The sequence below is a fragment of the Lactuca serriola genome, chromosome 8, assembly GCF_051521515.1.
Source record: "Lactuca serriola cultivar US96UC23 chromosome 8, Lser_US96UC23_V15, whole genome shotgun sequence".
Lineage (NCBI taxonomy): Eukaryota > Viridiplantae > Streptophyta > Magnoliopsida > Asterales > Asteraceae > Lactuca > Lactuca serriola.
The window spans coordinates 274109251-274129404 of NC_136415.1; the positions used below are offsets into that span (position 1 = coordinate 274109251).

A 20154-nucleotide genomic window follows, 5' to 3' on the forward strand; every position below is an offset into this window, starting at 1 on the left:
CTATCAAATCTGAGCATCTTTATCTTCCTACCCAATTGATTCTCCACTTCTTGCTTAAACTCTTTGAAATTTTCAAAGGTTTTTGACTTATGTTTGATTAAGTAGATATATCCATATCTGCTATAATCATCAATAAAAGTCACATAGAAGCGGTTTGCATTCCTTGTGGTGGATCTGCAGGGCCCACACACATCTGTGTGTATGAGATCCAACAATCCCTCACCTCTTTCACAAGTACCAGTGAAAGGTGATTTAGTCATTTTTCCAAGTAAACAAGATTCGCACGTGTCATCTGACTTTAGGTCTAATGACTCCAACACTCCATCCTTTTGGAGTTGGGCTATGAGCTTCTTGTTGACATGTCTAAGAGGACAATGCCACAAGCATGCCTTGTCTATACCATTAGATGAATAAATATGCAACACATTATTCCTTAAGTTATCTACAACCATGACAGTTTCATATACACCATTACAAGGCAATGCTTCAAAATAAAATAAATCGTTATAATAAGTATTAATAGAACCAATTTCATTATTAAACGAAAATCTAAAGCCTTGTCTGTACAAACCATGAAAGGAAATAATATTCCTCGTCATCTCTTACGAGTAACAATAATCATTCAAATCTAACCTAACCCACTACTAAGCACTAAAGAACAAGGTTGTAAAATAGTGCTAGAGTGTGGTAAGACTATGGGGGTAGCCGTAGAATTCTCTAGATTGGTAGATAACATGGGATTGTTGTTAGATCGCAAAAAGAACTGTAGCACCCACCAGTTCTGGTACAACAGTAAGGGCATGGTAAACCCACGAATTGGGATACGGGTTTACCCAGATGGATTAGGCCTGTTTGAGCCAGTGATAAGACCGTAGGAACACCACTGTAGTCATGGGATCAAGGAAGCGATGAACCGCATAAGGTCATTTGTGATATAATGCTACCTTTGGTCATGTAGCAATCACTTTTAGCCTTGGATTTGATGTTGTTAGGATTCGACGAATGGACCCGATTGGTTGGGTCAGAAGTTCTTTAGAGCCACAGTGGCAAGATAACTAATGGCAACTAATGAAAAATGAGGATTTCATTCGAAAGTCATGTGGGGAAATGTGTGGGAGTATTTTGGCTCAACAACCAGGCTGGAACCCGATATTGATGATGACCGGCAGATGAATTGAGACCAGGGAGGTCTCGATGGATTTTGAAAAAGCAGCCATGAGGCAGCATACTGTTTCGGGCAGTTTAGTGTTTCGGGTAGTTTCGATGATTCGGGCAACATTAGTGTTTTTAGGATTTCATGTATGGATGGAGTAACTGGTTGCTTGGTATAATGCAAAACCACTCATAGCGGGATTACATAATCCCAGAGTAATTGATTTGACCCTGTTGCATAGCTCTCGTCTGAGTCTAACCGTTGCAGGGATGTATCTTCCACTCGAAGGATTCTCTGAGCCTTCTGTCAAGTATAAGTGTTCTGCAACTGGTTTGGGTCAGTGGCTTGTTTATCGGAAGTCGCGTCAAGATGATCAGTGTTAGAAGTGTATGTTTGGTCTGCTACTCGGTAAAAGGCTTGGTTTGGTAATGTTATGGCATGGGCGGTCTGTCAGGAAGTCAGACCAATATGGATTTCAGGACTTAGAAAGGTAGAAGTGGCCTTGTGGGAGCTTAGGGTTTTGCTTTTCTTCGGGATGGAATTTCGGCTGGGGTTTTGGTTTTCTCAGGAAGGTTGTCTTATGCGCTGAATCTTCGGTTACGTTCCTCATATTGTTGTTATAAGTGTTAGTAAGGAGCGATTTCGAGGACGAAATCTAAGTTAAGTGGGGGAGAGTTGTAACACTCGGTTTCAGATTTTCCTTGTTGCTTGGGGTTGCGGCCCAATCATCAGTTGTCATGGGGTTTAGGGCTTCGGGAAAGGAAGGATTTAGCCCGCTTCGGATGTAGTTGCCATCGTTTAAGTGATCCATGTATTCGATTGTGTCTTTGGAAGCCAAGGGTATGACTGTAAATTGATATCTCAGTATTTTATGGGTTTTGGGTTTTTTTCGGAAGGTTTTAAGGGTTGGGGATATTGTTGGGAGCGTAGGGCTTCTCGCTATCTTTTCGTAGATATAAGGTTCGTTGGAAACAGACCTAGGATGAGTGAGTTATGGCATTTTGAAGTTATTGACAGAATTGGACCTTGGATGGAAAAGCTTGCAAATTCATTCCCATGCATGCAAGGATGCATGTGCGTTTAGCTGGGTACGCCCAACGTATAAAGATGAATGGTCACGGGTGGTTCTTGAGTACGTCAGGCGTACTAAGGGGTATGCGGGGCGTACTCCCTTCATACCAAAACCCTAATTTCGGGGTTCCTACCCTATATAAGCAGCATTATACCACTCCTTAGGTCATTTTAAGTTAGCCACCACTCCTTCTTACGTCCATAAAACCCTAGATTGCCTTGGATGAAGCTTGGAGCTTGAAAGAATACTTTTGGTGGTTTGTGCAAGAGGATAAGGAGGTGGAAGACTCAACATCTGGAGAAGAGCTTGGAGATCCAGTTCTAACATCTCCATTTCAATACTTTCAAGGTATAAAGTCTCTATCTTGGCTATTAATTTCATAGATCTACTTTGGGTTGGTTTTTGGACATTTTAGTCCCTTTTGCTTGGTCTTGGTGAGCTAGGGTCGTTTTAAAGGCTCAATCTTGTAGATCTCGACATTCTAAGGTTCCTTCTCTCATAAAGGTGCAAGCTTTGTTGAGAGTGTGAGTTCAATCATGAATTAAGACAATCCATTAAGCTCTTTTGAGCTCTAGAGTCCCATTAATCCATGCATGTTAGTAAAGTTGCCAACTTTACTTGAAAAGTCACCTTTAGGAGTTAGACTAGGGAGTTGGAGCAAGGGATGAGCTGATTAAGTGCTTATTGGAGAAGTTTGGAGTACAGGGGAGTACGTTGGGCGTACCCACCTAGTACGTACTAGCCCCAATAGGTGTACGCTTAGCGTACCAGATGAGTATGCAGGGAGTACTCGACCAGGTTGGGCTTTCTTGGATTGATTGACTTTTTAGGCTTTGGACCTTGGACCAGGAGTTGACTAGGGTTGAGCATTCAGTATTTCAGGCCTTTATGGATATTTGTCCTTCTTGGGTTAGGTCCATGATGGATTGGGCCTTGTGGGTCATTTTGGTTTGGGCTATTATTTGGGTTTGTGGATAGTTGGACCAGCTAAGGAGGTATGTTTGGATTGGAAATAAGTTATTGGGCTTTAGGGTAAGGCCCATGCAAGGGTTTGGTCCCAATTTGGAAAATTGGGCCAATAGCGGGCTTTTATGGATTTTGGAGTTTTAGGCTTGGGCCTTCGTTATGAATCTTGTTGGGCCAGGGGTAAAATGGTCATTTTACCCCAAGTATGGATTATGGATCATGGGTTGGGAACCAATTACTAATCAGGTGATATTTGGTATTGATAGCTCGAGGAGTTGCCTGGACAACAGCTAAGGATTTTTTGCAGTGATCTTCAGCAGTGTGAGGTGAGTTACCTTTCCTGTATGCATGGGTAGAAGGTGCCAATGCCGACCCACTAGTAGTTGTTTATAGTAGAGATGATTGTCTGGTATGCCAATATCTGTTGAGATTTATGTGCTTGTATGCTATGTTATTATGTGGTAGTGGTAGGAGGGGTGAAGTAGGCCCCGTAACCGGTTGAAATAAACTGGAGGGTAGGTCGGGCACCAATATATGCCTGACAGTATGTTTATGATATGATATCATGTGGTAGTGGTAGGGATGAAATAGACCCCGTAACCGGTTGAAATAAATCAGAGGGTAGGTCAGGCACCCAGATATGCCTGACATGGGTTGGTCGGGCACCTAGGTATGCCTGGCAAGGGTAGGTCTGGCACCCCGGTATGCCTGACATGGGTAGGTTAAGCACCCAGGTATGCTCAACAGGGTAGGTCGAGCATCCATATATGCCTGACAATACGTTTATTGTATGGTATGTGGTATGATGGGGGAACTCACTAAGCTTCGTGCTTACGGTTTTCCATTTTGGTTTCAGGTACTTCTTCTTCAAAAGGAAAGGAGCCGACAAGATCGCAGCACATCACACTATGATTTTCCGCATATGAGATCTTTGGGAGTTATACTCTGATAATATTTTCTATGGCATGTTTTGGTTAATTGACATACTGGTTTTGATATGGATTGGCACTATTGATGTTTCAGACTACTGTTTTTTTTTATAATTACTTATTTAAAAATGAAATTTTTGGTAATGAATTTTGGGATGTTACACACAAATATTAGTGAGTTCCCCAAGATACCACATACAACACAACATAAATAAATAGCTATGGGTTATCAGCAACCCTGGGGACTATCAACAGTCCAAGTGGGCTAACAGCACGCCCTGTGGGTTATCAGCAACCTTGGAGACTATCAGCGGTCTCAGTCACATATAAACAACATAACATAATAATAATAGCTAGACCTAGCTGGTAATCACATATATAACTATTCTGCCACACAGGTGAGAATAAGTGAGGAGACTCGCCTGATACATATGACAAGTAAATCTCACTCGAACTGCCATATCTAGACTCCCCCTAATCAACAAAATAATTAACCCTAATTAATAATTAAGGTCCAAAACTCAACCCGTGAGCCCAAATCCTCCAACTAAATCTTCTAATGGCAAAAAGATTATTTTGCTCTTCTCATGGTCCAAAACCCTAAATCTTGACCAAAGGTCAAAAGTCAACAAAGTCAACTGCCCAACGCGTACGTTGGGCGTATTCTTCTTTACGCGGGGTGTACAACGCAATCAGAACCCATCGAGGGTGTAGCCAGGAGTACGCTCGACGTACTCCATTTGCCTCTACTTTCACAAACTTTATGTCTTAATCCCTTAAGACAACTAACCCAACCTCATCTCTGACCATTCTAAGGTGTCTTAACCCACAAATTCATCGACATTAAGCCTTTACATGGCTAGAAAAGTCCTAATGCAACAATATTTAACTTCTAATACACTCTAAGCTACTTTACTCATGCATGAGCAAAAGGGAATGATCAAGCAACCATTTTTATGAATCTATAGGTCCTAAAATGCATGATAGGATAACTATAATTCCCTAGAGTGCTCCAAACTCATAAAGGTCTAATCTTGGGAACAATAGTTCATAAAACTTCAACCATGAAGATCTAATGAAAAGCTTGCCAAGGTATAGACTTTATACCTGAAAATGATGCACAAAGAGGAAATTTTTCTAGATCTACAAGCTTGCTAGCACCCATTCTTACTTCTCTAGTCTCCTTCTTCCAATAAAAGTACCAAGAACACCCAAAAAGCTTGCAAAAACTCAAACAAGCAACTCAACTCGAAATTAGGGTTTAGGGAGGGTTTGGTGGCTGATAAGGATGATCTAATGGGGACATCATGTTCATTAAATAAGGAGCAACCCTTAAAATTAGGGTTTGAAGTCTGGGCTAGTACGCCTAGCGTACCAAACGTACGCCCAACGTACTAGTTGATCATCTGCGATTTGCATGTTGCATGAGTACAATACGCATACTCTTACGTACGCCCTGCGTGCGACCAAAATCACAAACCTTTTTTTCAAGGGACCAAATGTGCCACTTTTGATAAAGATACAAGAAATAATAAAAATACCTGATATCGGGATTTTACATTGACCGTTGACCGTTGACTTTGACCAAGTTTGACTTTAGGTCAAAGGGAACATTTTGAGTTATAGAATGAGACTTGGTCCATGTTTGTTGTATAGGTGACATGTAGAGCATGTGTTTGGATTTGTAATAAGTTCAACTACCTTCTAGACTTTGATGTGAGCTCTCTCACTATATTCGTGGGTCAAAGGCACAAAGGCCAGCCCACTAGATTTGTTATGTATCATTGTGTATAAGATGTTGCTATGCTTTAGTGACCTGTTAGATTGACAGACCTGTATGATTACTTGTATGGCTGGTTATTGATTATTGGTTGTATACGTTGACATTATGTGGTTGGGTTGAGGCGGTTCTACTTTATGCTGAAGGCCAAGATACCTAAGCGGTCCAGTTGATATTGTATGCCCAAGGGAGTGGTCCAACTTATGTTGTAGGCTCGGGAGCGGTCCAGCTTATCGCTGAAGGATCAGGTGGCAGTCTAACCTTGTTCTGTAGGCCTTGTATGCATGCATTATATATGTGTTGTGTAGGGTATTAATGGTTGTCGAGGCTAGAAGATGTTAAAACATTACTTAAACTCATGAATAAAAACATACAAGTAGCAAGAAGATGTTAAAACATAAAGCATTCTCATAAAGATTCAAGAACACGTTCATGGAGTTTTTCAACATTCAAGTGATTTCACCAAACTCAACCACTATTAGTTTAGCCTAACATGGCTAAACTCAAGAGAACAAAATATGAGTAGATTATACCAAACATCTAGCAAGAATCAAGAGCAAAAAGATGATGTTTTTGATGTGTGCTTGGCCTTCCAAATGCTCCAAAATCTCCATATAAACAAATTTCGACTGTGTAAAAGTGTGCAAAAGATGAACACCAACCTTCCTCAAATAGTTCTCAATATGGAATTCTGAAAATGCCCATGCACGTCTGTGTGCGGCCACCAACTCTGCGCAGGTGGTGTCTGATGTAGGCTTCTTTGAGTTTTGGGTCTCCAAAGCATATCCCACTGGCCCAAATCGAGTCCAATCAAAACCCATTTTTCTTCAAGTTCTCTTCATTTTAAGCCCAATTTGGTCTCTCCAAATCACTCATAGCTCGTGCACTCGCCCGATCAATAATCTATGCACGCTCGAATATTCTTTTGTTTCTTGCAAATTCAAAGTTCATTTTCTCTAAGCCTTCAAATGATCAACAAGCCCATAATTTTCATAATCTCCATTAATCTTCTAGACCATTAGCTTCCATTGTCCCCCAAGTCCATTTGATTCCCAAAGATCCCAATCCGCTAGTCTCCTTAAAATCTGCAATTACACTCACGAAACTAGAAAGTACCCGAAATAGTCATAAAATAACAAAAGGGAAAATATGCATGAAGATTAACTAAATTATGAATGAAATATGTTAAAATAAACTATAAAAATAAGTAAATAAAATGAAACTATCAGGTATATTGGGGGAACTCATTAAACTTTGGCTTACAATTGTTGGTTTCATGGTTTAAGGTACATCATATGATCGGGGCAAGGCGAATGCATGATCATACACATCCTCCTACTGATATGTGTTTTGAGATTTTTGATACTCTGATTTTATGGATTTGTTGTGAAAACAATGGTTTATTATATCATGGTTTGTGAAAAATGGTTTACAAAAATGATTTTTTTTTCATGATTTTTGGAACGTTACAATCAATTAGGATAAAATACAAAATAGATATCAAGAATTCCTCGGGAGTGGCCTCAGATCAATTAGTGAAAAATCAAAGGAATGTATATTGAGGTGGTGTGGGCATGTCTAAAGGAAGCTACCAACAATAAGAATTAAAAGGATGGATTCGCTTATAGTCAATGGAAAGAAGGAGAGTATGACCACGGAGGAAGTGTGAATGTAGTGTGATGTTAGACATGAATACGTTGTCTCTTTACGAGAACATGACTTCGTATAGGAGTGTTGTAGTGAAGTAGCTTATGTCATTTATACATGTCTTATTTGTTATACCGTTTGCATAGTTGCTTCTCTACATGATATGCATAAGACCATTTATGTGACACTATTACCCAATTGGAGGCATGCATAGCAACATCTACCTTCCTCCAACCTCTTTTAATTCATGGTATGTTGTTATTTGGTGCGGTGTTGCTATTATTGTTATTCTTGCATATAATAACACCAAAAACACTCATGGACATACGAACCGACATAGGGGAGTTAGACTAGTCTTGATTTTTCGTAGAGTTAAAGACCTACATTAGAATGAGTATATCCTAATACAAGTGTTTACACCAACCATTCAACTTTTTAGCCTGAAATATCATGTCTTATTTGCAAAACTTGTGGATATAAGAGTTGCAAAAACTTTAGGGGATGTTTTCCACAAGTTTACATGAAGTACAAGGGCCGTTTGTGTAACATATAAAAATAGTCACAATCTCACACAATTCGTCAGTGTACATATATGGGACTGTTTTCCGTGCGATTCTACTCTCGAACAAACCAAACGCCTACATTCACTCGCCGTCGGCCTTCACGGTTCGTCCTGTATCTCTCTCATTTGTTACATGATTTTATTTTATTTGAATTCAGTGTTGTTCGTACACGATCGGCACTTTTTGTACTCCATAACTTGTGGATCTCAGTTTTGTCGATATTTCTGATACTCCTTGTTTATAGGTTGTTCTGAACTGAATTTTTTGTCCGGATAAATTCCGTGTTTTTTTAATTGATCTCGAATCGGAGATTTTAAGGTGTTTTTGTAGGGTAATTGATAGTCGATTGCGCTCACTTTGTTCGATTTCACCTTATGATTGTCCTTTTGCTTAGTGCTTTGTAGTTGATTGACTCTGATTTCAATTACATGTACAAAATTGGTAAAAATGAATTTACCGTTGAAGATCGAAATAAAACGACAAATCTAAAAGCTAAATGCGTGTGCTTGATAGCTGATGGTGTTAAATTGTAAGTTTCGTGTCAAATGAAACCCTAGGATTTCTAGGGTTATCAAGTATGGTTTGTTTCACTTTTTCTCTAGATGAAAACTACTCTTTTTCTTATGTTGATCCCATTGAAAACTCCAAGAATTTCCATTTTGAGATAATCCTACAGAAACTTCAAAATTACAACATTCGTATTATGGCATTCTGGTCATTATACTTCAAAAAAATTACCTATTTATAACATTCTACTTGTAATTTTTTTTTTCTTATTGGGACATTATACCTTGAAAGCTCTACCCAATTATAGTAGTGAAAATTGTTTTTCATATAGATGACATTGCTATAAACATACTTCTCAAACTTAGGCTATGTTTGGCGTACCAACTGAAAAGCTAGTTGTTAAATAAAAAGCTAGTTGATAGCTGAAAAACTAACTGATAAAAAATAACGTTTGGTAAAACTAGCTGAAAAGCTAGCTGAAATATATAAAATTACATAAAATGACATGTAAGAGTATGTGTTTCTATAATTAATTAAGGGGTATATTTGGAAAATTTTAAAAAAGTCCTAAAAAGCTAGTCTAAGTAGCTTTTCAAAAAGTTAGCTTATAAGCTATTTTTTGGCTTATCAAACCCAAAAAGAGCCAGACTCGGTAGTATGACTTGTAAGTTTGTTTAAGATAATTTAAAGAAAGATAGGTAAATGTGCATTATTATTCAACAATTAATTCATGACTCTTACAAGTCAAGCCACAAGTGGAAAATTTACATTTTCAAGTCAATAAGCATCTTCATAATTTTGTTTTCTTTTTGTAATCCTTGAATTTTTAAAAAACTAATGATAATATATTTTTTATATTCCGATAATACCCTCGGGTAAATAGATGGATTGGCAAGGACAGAAACTAGCAGAGCAATTGATGCAGATACTCCTGGTGGTATTTGCAGTTGCAGCATTTATAACAGGTTATGCTGTGGGTTCATTTCAACTGATGTTGTTTGTGTATGCTGGGGGAGTGGTGTTGACAACTTTGATTACAATTCCTAATTGGCCTTTTTTTAACAAACATCCTCTCAAATGGTTGGATCCGAGTGAAGCTGAAAAGCATCCAAAACCACAGGTGGCTGTGACTTCGGTTTCAAAGAAGAAACCCAACAAGAAATAGGCTACGGCTATTATATCATAATTGGGTCATATTGAAATGAAAGTTGTGTTTTTTTCGGATTTGATTCTGTTTTTAATGTTTAGCTTGATAAATGATATAATAGATTTTATGCATCGGCAAGAAAATTGAAGAAAAATATTTTAAATGAGTAGAGGAATTGAATTTGATCATCTTTACTATTTTTTTTTTCATACAATCACACTAAATTATTTTCGGTCTTTTTCTAAATCTTAGACTATAAAATCTTTCATTTTTATATTTATCATATGATTTTTGAAGCATAATGGGTCCTCTACGAATTTTAATTTTGTGAATTTGCTTATTGGGCGTTTTCGTGACGTCACATATTTGGAATAAAGGTACAAGGGAAAGAAAAAGTAATTTTCCTAATGATAGCATGAAGGTCTAAGTTGATAAACCATTTTAAAAAGAAAGTGTTTGGATAAAATTAGTCATTTTAGGTTGGGAGTGTGACTTTTAAAAACTCGTTTATGAGGATAGTAAAAACTTATTTTCGAAAGTGCTTTTCTATTTTCTAAACATTTTTTTAATCTTATCGGCTTTTTGAAATACTAAGACTTTTTAAACTCAATCCCAAACACCCCTTAAAGCTTTGAGAGAGAGCAGTCAACCTCGTTTAGGGGTTTGTATCCCAACTTTATTATTCATCACCTCTTCCTTTTCTAGCTTCATAGACGATGTCGACCCATAGTCCAAAAATTGAGAAACTCACGTGCATCATATTTCAGATTTCTTTTGTTGAAAAGATAACTTGGATATAACAAGGATAAGATCGTGTGTGTTCTTTATGTTCTTCAACAAAACCCCATATCTATATGCAATAAAGGCTTGATGTGTTCTTTATTTTCAACAATTTATCAGTAGCATTTTCTTTAACTAAGAAATAACAAGGATAGTACGGTGCTGCAAATTGATGAATTTAAATTTGGTCTCCGATGATTATATGTTCTTAATGGTTTTAAAAGTTGAGTTTTGGTGCTATGAATTGATGTGTTTAAAATATGGGTTTGATTTTTGGGTTTATTCCACGCCAATTTTCTTTTTCTTTTTGTTGATTTCTTGCTTCAAAATGCATGGTGGTGTACTGGTGTTGGTGGTGGCATTGATGGTGTTAGTGGGAGGTAGACGGTGGTCTATAATTGTTACTCATGTAAATTAATAATAATAATAATAATAATAATAATAATAATAATAATTTTAGAATTTTATAAATAATAGTAATAACTTTAAATTTTAAAATAGAAAGCCACATAGACATCTTGTCAACCCCATATGATTCTAACATTGGTCAAAATGTTTTTATTTAAATTAATAACAGGTGACATGCAAAATGGTAATCAGATTACCCCTTTATATGTCAAGATAAGTTTTTTTACATTAATTTTGAAAGTTTAGAGAGTTGGATTGCGAAATAAAAAAATATATAAAAATAATGACCAAATAAGATCAAAATATGTAGCTTGTTGGACAACAATAAGCTAAACCTTTTGTAATAAACCATTATCAAAATGATCTTATAATGACCATTTTGAATTAAACATTCCAAACAAAATTGCACAACCTTACAGCGTAGAGTGTCATCCACAAACCTCCATGCCGATCTTGCTCTCGCTTCCACATCCGTTGTTCTAAAATATATTGCTGGATTGATTAGTTTTTTGTAATAATATATTTTATATAAATTTTCCGTTACTATTTAACTATTTATGCATATAACCAAGTTTAGTGTTTGATATAAGATAAATAGTTAAAATAACCTACTAAAATGACCACCAATAGCTCCTCGAAACAAGTTAGAGAACATAACAAAATGACCATGTTTTCCGTTAAAGGTTCTTGCGAATTCATGACATAACTTTTTCGAAGAGCAATATATTTTTTTGCCTTTTCTTTTTGGGAAAATGACTTATTAAGGTAACTAACTATTTCAATTATCTATATATAAGTAATGTTCTTTTTTTTTGTACACATTAAGGTAACTAACTTGTTTTGTTTGTTCACATTTAAGTAATATGACCGGCTATCACCTATTTTTGCTTATGTGGCATCCACCTGGCATATGACTTGAATACCTTGCACCTACGTGGCATGGTGCATATATGAGAAAATGACTTATTAAGGTAACTAACTATTTCAGTTGTCCATATATAGGTAATGTTCTTTTTTTTGTACACATTAAGGTAACTAACTTGTTCTGTTTGTTCACATTTAGGTAATATGACCAACTATCAACTGTTTTTGCTTATGTGGCATCCATCTGGCATATGACTTGAATACGTTGTACCTACGTGGCATGGTGCATATATTGTCTTCATTCGATTACACTATAACTGTGTCATACGATTCCACCCCTAATTCTAAACCCTGGATCGATCGACGATGGCTTCTTCTTCCTCATCTTATTCTTCAAAATGATAAGATGAATTTCAAGCTGATCATCCATGTGATTGCGGTTTACCATCTCGTGTGAAGATTTCAAGAACTCCTGACAACCTAGGAAGAAAATTTAGAGTTTGTCAAAACTCGATGGTAAATCAATATTGTTGAATATGTTGCAGGAGTTCTTGAAATCTTCACACGAGATGGTTAGCCACAATCATATGGATGATCAGCTTGAAATTCATCTTGTCGTTTTGAAGAATAAGATGAGGAAGAAGAAACAAAACAAGTCATATGCCAGGTGGATGCCACGTAGGTGCAACGTATTCAAGTCATATGCCAGGTGGATGTCACATAAGCAAAAACAGTTGATAGCCGGTCATATTACCTAAATGTGAACAAACAGAACAAGTTAGTTACCTTAATGTGTACAAAAAAAAGAACATTACCTATATATGGACAACTGAAATAGTTAGTTACCTTAATAAGTCATTTTCCCATATATGCACCATGCCATGTAGGTGCAATGTATTCAAGTCATATGCCAGGTGGATGTCACATAAGCAAAAACAGGTGTTAGCCGGTCATATTACCTAAATGTGAACAAACAAAACAAGTTAGTTACCTTAATGTGTACAAAAAAAAAGAACATTACCTATATATGGACAATTGAAATAGTTAGTTACCTTAATAAGTCATTTTCCCTTTCTTTTTAGTATAGTTTGGAAAGAATCACGAAATTATTCAGAATATATTTTGGTGAAAAATTAAATATCTATATTTTGATGAAAAATTAAACATCTTCATACTTTTTATTCCTACTATCTTCCTATCTATTTTAGATGGTGACAAATATCATTAAACTTAATTGAAATATTAACTTTATATATTTGTAATGAGATATTAAATTTATATATTTGTAAGCATCTTAAATAGATAGGAACAAAAATACAAAAGGATATTTAATTTCTAATTTTCTTATACATATAAAAAAGTTACTTTTAACCAAAATGGCTAATGTGTTAGTGTAAAGTGGTCGACTCTCATTAGTCATTAGGATTCCTAGTTGAATCCCTTCCATTTTTTTCTGAGAATATGAAATAGATTTTTCTGTTTTGAAGTAAATTAAAAAAAAAAAAAAAAAAAAAAAAAAAAAGGTTAGACCAACAACGTCTAGAATAACATTTAAAGGAATTGAGGTATCTTGAAAGGCTTTTTTTTAATATTCCACGTTAACACCATTATTTTTTGAGAAAAGGTTAAAAATGACCAACAGACCATTCAGACAATTCAACTTATTTTTGTCCATTAGTAATGAATTTTTCAAAGTTATTCAACTTAGTTTTATTTACTTTTAGAAAATAAATTTTCCAAAATCGTCTTATTTTAGTCCCTTGGGTATCATATGTAATAAGTTCAGCGACTAAAAGTATACAATTTTGGAAAGTTTATTGTGACGAAAATAAGTTAAACGCTAAAATATAAATTTTTCAAAAGTTCATTAGTGGACAAAAATAAATTCATTGACTAACGAAAAATGGAGAAATGGAATAATTTGTAAGTCATTTTTAACCTTTTCCCTTTTTTTTTTTTTTTTTTTTTTCCCGAAGGCATGTTTTTGACATTCTCCAAACCAAGATGATGCCTCCTCAAGGATCCATAACTATTTCCTTCTTCCAAAAGTAGCAACAATCAAAGCTATTTAGTATTTACAATGATGTTCAACAACTAGCGAGCTACTGGTTTTCATTCTTCATTGCTTGTATAATAGGATCATCATCATCATCATCATCATCATCATCATCATCATCATCAAGTTCCTCCTCTATGTCATCTAGTAATGATTGGTTCATCTTCTTACGTGATTGTCTCCTATGTTTTTTTGGCGCTAGTCTTGGTTCTGCTTGTTTCACCCCCATATCTCCCATTTTGTATCTGATTTTCCAATATTTTCACCACCAATTCATATTTCAAACTCAAATAAATAATACACAAATACTTAACTAATACACATACCTTACATCACCCTCTCGTTTGGTTCCTAAAGTTCTCAACTGAAATTCCTCTCTAATTTTGATCTCATCAAGCAGTTGGAAGTAGAATGGATATCTTTCCCAATTCTCTCTCACAAGGCAACCTGGTTCCCCAAGATGCAAACAATTACTGAATGCACATTTCAATGGTGCACTTTCTGAAAGGATCTTGCGAACCTGAACAAAACAATCAAGTTCAAGAATCAAGATGATGAGTAACATAATAAAAGGCAAATGGAACAAGTTTTAGTGAAGGGTTTGAAGCCAAATTAGGACACACACCTCTGGGAAGCAGAGTGCAAGGGACTGTTTTGTTACTTTTAATAGACTCGGCTGATTAAAGCCAGGAGTATCTGCAACATATCCTCCTTCAGATAATGGAAGCAAGGAAACATGGCGAGTTGTGTGTTTTCCTCTGCCACTTCTTGCTGACACCTCTCCAACTCTTTGATCTTCAAGCCACTTGCTTCCTAAAATCTGGAACAAAATCTTTGTATTATGAAAACAAAAAGAAAAACTAGGTTGAATGAAATAGAAGCAGAGATGAGATTTACATGGTTTGAATATGAAGAAGAATCATCCAGTTGTGCAGCAGTAAGACCAAAGTGATTGCTTCTCAGAGCATTGATCAAACTAGACTTTCCAACACCACTTGGACCCACGATTACTGTAGTCTGATCCCTCAAGTTGAACTGTAGAGAATCAAGTCCAGTTTTTGTCTCAACACTGCAAAAGATCGGTTCATAACCCCAACTACGAAGCTTGGATTTCCATGACACCACTGTCTGCAATAAGGAGGAAATCGCATCAAGTAACTTTTTCTGTTCAAGAGCTAATGCAGTCTTCTTACAGGGGATCTAACTGAGTTCACTGTGGAATTACATGAATTCAAAATTTGACCTAAGTTCATGTTATGATCGGATATTGATACGACTCATGAAACAGGTAATTAAGAATATAGCAGATTATGAGATCATGATTTTAATGGATTAGATACCTCTTTGTCTACGAGCTCAGTCTTGTTCAAAGCAAGTGTGACTGGTATCTGCGTTGATTCGGCCTCCACTAGAAACCTAGTGAGTGAAAATTCCTCCAATTTCGGCTGATCTAAAGAGAAAAAAACTAGTAAATGATCTACATTCGCTACTGGAGGATCAAGTATCTCAGTTTCTCTTTGGAACACGTTTTCTATCATTCCTCTTCGACCAACCCAATCTATCGAACCTACCAACACCTTATCTCCTACTAATACTCTCCTCTTAATCTTCTTCAGCAAATTCCTTACCACACACAACAACTCAACTCCAAGTCCTTCCTCTTCCTCCGAAGACGAGGATTTCGCCGATTCAACCACCACGCGCATAAAATTGGCTTGAGCGGAGGCGACTTTTCCGATGGCTTGGTCCGGGGAGAGATGGAGCTTATCGGTGGAGGTGAGAGACGGTGAAAGAGACGAGAAATGTTTAACGGCGTCGCGTGCTTTGAGTAGATGCTTGTTCGGCTGCTGGGATTTCCTCGAAACGTTTTCACGGTTTTGGTTTCTGGAGGCGGCGATAGAGAGTGAACGGACTCTGGAGGCGCACCGGTGGACGGTGGTTGATAGGAACGGCGTGGAGTGGTGACGGAGGATCGATGTTGAAACGGACGACATCTGAATTTGTTGGGGACTAGTGTGCTATCTGCGTTGCTTCAGTCTCTTCCGTCATCGGTGGAGGAAGATGCCGCTAGTGGCCTAGTGCCGGCTCTAGCAGCGATATGTGTTATACAGACAACAGATAACGACGTCGTTTCGCTTAGGTTTAAACCGGAGGGATTCACCTCGGTAAGCAGCTCGGCATTACCTAGGTATCGGCAAACATAGCCGAGTAACTTTTTGTCACACCCACGTCTCCCTCATCCATTAAATTTTTGACCGTTTATATTAACTAAAAAGTCAAAATTTTACCCATTTTTCAACTGATAACGTATCGCTTGGTAGACGCCCAAAGAATAACGGAAATGACTTAGCAACAAGCATTTGCGGCCGTTGGGTCACCAAGCCACCAGTATCCTTGATATATCTTCATCTAGCGTCCATCTGCCAACGAGCCCGTACAGCCTGGCCAACCATCGGTCTAGGTCGTCTTGCGGTAAAATACAACGCCTTCAGACGACAAGAGTAATGCTCAAAGCATTACCGTTATTCCACATGAGCCAATCACAAGCTCTGGTTAGGAAATGAGCACGATCTACCAATCAACGTTATTGTCTCATGTCAGATCTGACACCCTTGTTTCTCACAATGAGATCGATACCAAAGCCTTCCTATAAAGGCTCTTTACTCAAACTGGTAAAGGGATCGCACCCTCGTACTTTCTACTCATTACTATTTTTACATCATGAGACTAATTAGACCATCAGATCGTTTTCCTGAGATCCCCCATTGGAGAACAATTGACGTTGTTTCCTCTTCCTTGTATGATAGCAAATCCCTTTGTAGCTATCGTCTCCTTAAAGACCACCTGGAGATAAGATATCACATCATTTGGTGTGTGACAATCAAAACAAAAACCATCAGAACCCGATCATCATAGATGAAAACTGAGCCTAACGGTTGAAACAATGAGGCGGCACACAGCCCCATACGGTCCATGACATCACTAGTTACCGTCCTCACATCGACATCAACCACCAACAGTTCTTATATCGGCAACCCCAACCTTCACTCAAGCAATTACAGTCAATCCGATCAGCCAATTATGACAACCGATGTTAATCGTCTCCACAATGTCTCCACCAACCTTTTTCACCTTACATCCTATCGAAGTTTATCCGGCCTTTTACAAACCAAGTATATATCCACCTCAACGCACCCGGAAATAATCAAGCGATGTTCACCCCATAAAACTTCTAACCAATGATGCAAGCCACACCGTTATTCCAACCAATGCTCACCTTGTAAAACTCCCATATACCACCAATGACTAACGTATCACTAACTCCACCTGGTGCGCTAGTCCCGAACCTTTTCGCTTTTCCCCAGCAGGGACCGATGTCGAACATGTATGCTGCCTCATAGGAACACAATATTGTTGGATCTATATGTTCAAGAATCATTATTGAACGATATTACTAATAACATATGATCATATAGGGTCACACCTTAATCAAGTTGACACATTAAATATTTATTATTAATATGATTATTAATAAATAATATCAAGTCTTGTATTTAATTAGGGAAAATAGTTATTTCATGAAAATTAGTGTAACATCCCACAAACCATAGTAAATTTTTTTCATTTAAAAATAGATAAAAGTTGTTTCCGTAAACCAAGAATCACAAAAATCATTGTTTCACAATATATCATTAACAAAATTAGAGTATCAAAGCATAACATCTCTCAAAATCATGAAGACCACTGGAGGATGTGTATATTTATGCATTCTCCTTGCCTCGATCCTCAGAAGTACCTAAAACAATTAAATCCACAATTGCAAGACAAAGCTTAATGAGTTCCCTATAGTATCACATACCACACTGATAACCATTCAATACAACTACGAGTCTGCATTAACTCAACAGTGTATTACAACCGAACATGTTTGCATCAACCTCGAGTCTGTAACAATTCAACAGAACATGCATACATACAAATATCAGCTTAGACTCAACTAGTCTATCATAACACAAGTAACATGACATATATAACACAGTGAGATACCTTGCCTCGTATACAAGTAGAAACCTCTACAGCTCACAACAATAAAAGGCAACCACAACGTCCACATATACATGTATTCCAAGGTTAATTACCAGCTTATGACCTAGAACCCTAACATTTGACCCAAGGTCAAACCTAGTCTAAAAGTCAATGGTCATTTGTCAACTCAACAGATCACCACGTCATGTCAAGACCCTTGCCATGTTGTGGTCTAAAAAGGACCAGTCGTGATTCTCGATCTTGTCATGTCGTGGCCAACTGCTTGCCACATCATAGTCTAAAAGGGTTCAACCGCGATTCTTGATCCAGCCATGTTGTGGCCAATTGCTTGTCACGTAGTGGTAATGACAGACTAGTGTCTAGTCGCGACATATTTGCTCACTATGCTGTAACATCCAATTTTTCATTTTAAATTAACTAAAAACATTGTTCATAAAAACCAATCACAAGTATCAAATACAAATCATCATCAAAATATCAAAGTGTCCCAAAATATCTGAAATCATAAACTGCAGGAGAATGTGTACAATCAAGCCTTCGCCTTCCTATGATTATCAGAAGTACTTGAAACACATTTAATTAACAATTGTAAGCACAAAGCTTAATGAGTTCCCAAAAATACCACATAAAACACATCAAAAATAATCAAGTATGGGTTATCAGCAACCCTGGAGACTACTGGAAGCCTCAGTGGGTAAACAACATCCCGATGAGTTATCAGCAACCTTGGAGACTACTCAAAGTCCCAATGGGCAAACAAAACGCCATGTGGGTTACCAGAAACCATGGAGACCACACAAAGTCTCGGAACACACAATAACACATATCAAGGTAACAACAAATAAGACCCAGCTGGTCGGCATGTATATACTACCACACATGCAAGTATAGTGTCACACCCCTAAACTAGAACGACGGAAACGTTTGAGGGTGAATGACTTCATTTACAGTATTATAACATAATAAATAATAGTGATCAAAGTCATACAACATCATAATGATAATTAAGAAGTTTACATTGTATCAAAAACATTGTTTACTTGATACCAAACAAATATGACAAAACTAAATGGCGTGATGCTGCGACGCCCATCCTCAAAAGCTTTTTTTGTTACCTGTCTACTGATTTCTTGAGAATACAAGTGGCTTTGAAAAAGTGTCAACAATTAAGTTGGTGAGTTCATAAGAGTTTTGTATGAGAAAAATCGGTAACTTTTCCTTGTAAAAAATGATAGAGTGTGCTTTCAAAAAATCCAATATTTTCTTTAAAAATGAGTTGTAAATCTTAAACTCGAAGACCAAAAATGTAAGTAATGTTGTACTGGAAAATAGTATTATGTAGTTTTATCATTATATAAAACTTAATTAATGTATGTTAGCCCCGTAAACCAAATGTAGTGTTAATACCCCATGTGAGTTATTATAACCGTGCTAACAACTAGTTGGCATGCTATGACGTTCTTCAGGCGTCAAAATATTAGACATTTGTCACCCTAGACCTGCCGGTCTAACTGTAGCTAACAGCTTAGGTGCGGGGTTTTCAGTTCTGTATAGATCTATATACAAGTGTCATGCTCTCTTACCGAGACTCTGGTTATGATTCAAGAACTTTAGTATGTACTCAAGTAGGTACGGTAAAGGCTATGTCTTACAAAATTGTATTAACAGGTTTACGTCTAGTGTAATGGAAACCCTTTTTGCAAATGAAAGTTTTAACCTTCCATAATGGTTACATAGTGTAAAAATATTTATACATTTAAATAATTATATGGTTCAAGCAAAATGATAAAGTAGTATTTGTGACTCACAAAATATACTAATTATAGTTTATTATGAATGTTTTGTTAAGTCCATTTATATAATCATTTCTGTATAAATACATATAAGCTATCATGTCTAGATGTTTTAAAAGATCATATCATATAAACTTACATCTAACACAAGTATGAGAACATTTGGTATGAAAAAGTCAATTTCTAGTTTTTGCAACTTTTTAACGATATTTACCGGTAACTAGAAGAAATATAACTTTGTAAAACTTATTTTTACAATTTTTGGGATTTTTAACTCAAAATAACTTTATATGTTTTAAAACCATATATTTTTAGTTAAAACCCACAAAATGATGTCATAAACTTGTTATGACCACTTTTGTTTAAAAATCAATTTTTACATAAAATGATAGATTTTTGAGTTTTCTTTTTGTAAAGCTAACTCCTTGGTATTTTTGTCTAG

General features: G+C 36.7%; 2 protein-coding genes across 2 annotated transcripts; one reads left to right on the forward strand and one right to left on the reverse strand.

The window, feature by feature from the left end:
• The first annotated feature begins 8080 nt into the window (after nt 1–8080).
• Nucleotides 8081–9952, forward strand: LOC145070019 (signal peptidase complex subunit 1-like). Its single transcript, XM_079016937.1, has 2 exons — nt 8081–8213; nt 9501–9952. Exon 2 carries the CDS (start codon nt 9501–9503, stop codon nt 9780–9782), a length of 282 nt encoding a protein of 93 aa, XP_078873063.1. The 5' UTR covers nt 8081–8213; the 3' UTR covers nt 9783–9952.
• Nucleotides 9953–13824: 3872 nt separating this feature from the next.
• Nucleotides 13825–15994, reverse strand: EMB1688 (Minichromosome maintenance (MCM2/3/5) family protein). The gene is made up of 5 exons (XM_079016657.1): nt 15213–15994; nt 14770–15000; nt 14498–14692; nt 14199–14392; nt 13825–14117 (listed from the first exon to the last, which is right to left on the reverse strand). The coding sequence occupies exons 1-5, from the start codon at nt 15864–15866 to the stop codon at nt 13919–13921; spliced, it is 1473 nt and encodes a 490-aa protein (XP_078872783.1). The 5' UTR covers nt 15867–15994; the 3' UTR covers nt 13825–13918.
• Between the last annotated feature and the right edge of the window lie 4160 nt (nt 15995–20154).

Excerpts from the sequence above, each read along its gene's own strand:
- LOC145070019 (XM_079016937.1), top strand. The coding sequence starts at position 9,501 with ATGGATTGGCAAGGACAGAAACTAGCAGAGCAATTGATGCAGATACTC.
- EMB1688 (XM_079016657.1), bottom strand. The coding sequence starts at position 15,866 with ATGTCGTCCGTTTCAACATCGATCCTCCGTCACCACTCCACGCCGTTC. Across the intron at positions 14,693-14,769 it reads CTTCTTCATATTCAAACCAT|ATTTTAGGAAGCAAGTGGCT; the intron begins GTAAATCTCATC and ends ATTTTGTTCCAG. Across the intron at positions 14,118-14,198 it reads AAACGAGAGGGTGATGTAAG|ATACAAAATGGGAGATATGG; the intron begins GTATGTGTATTA and ends TTGGAAAATCAG.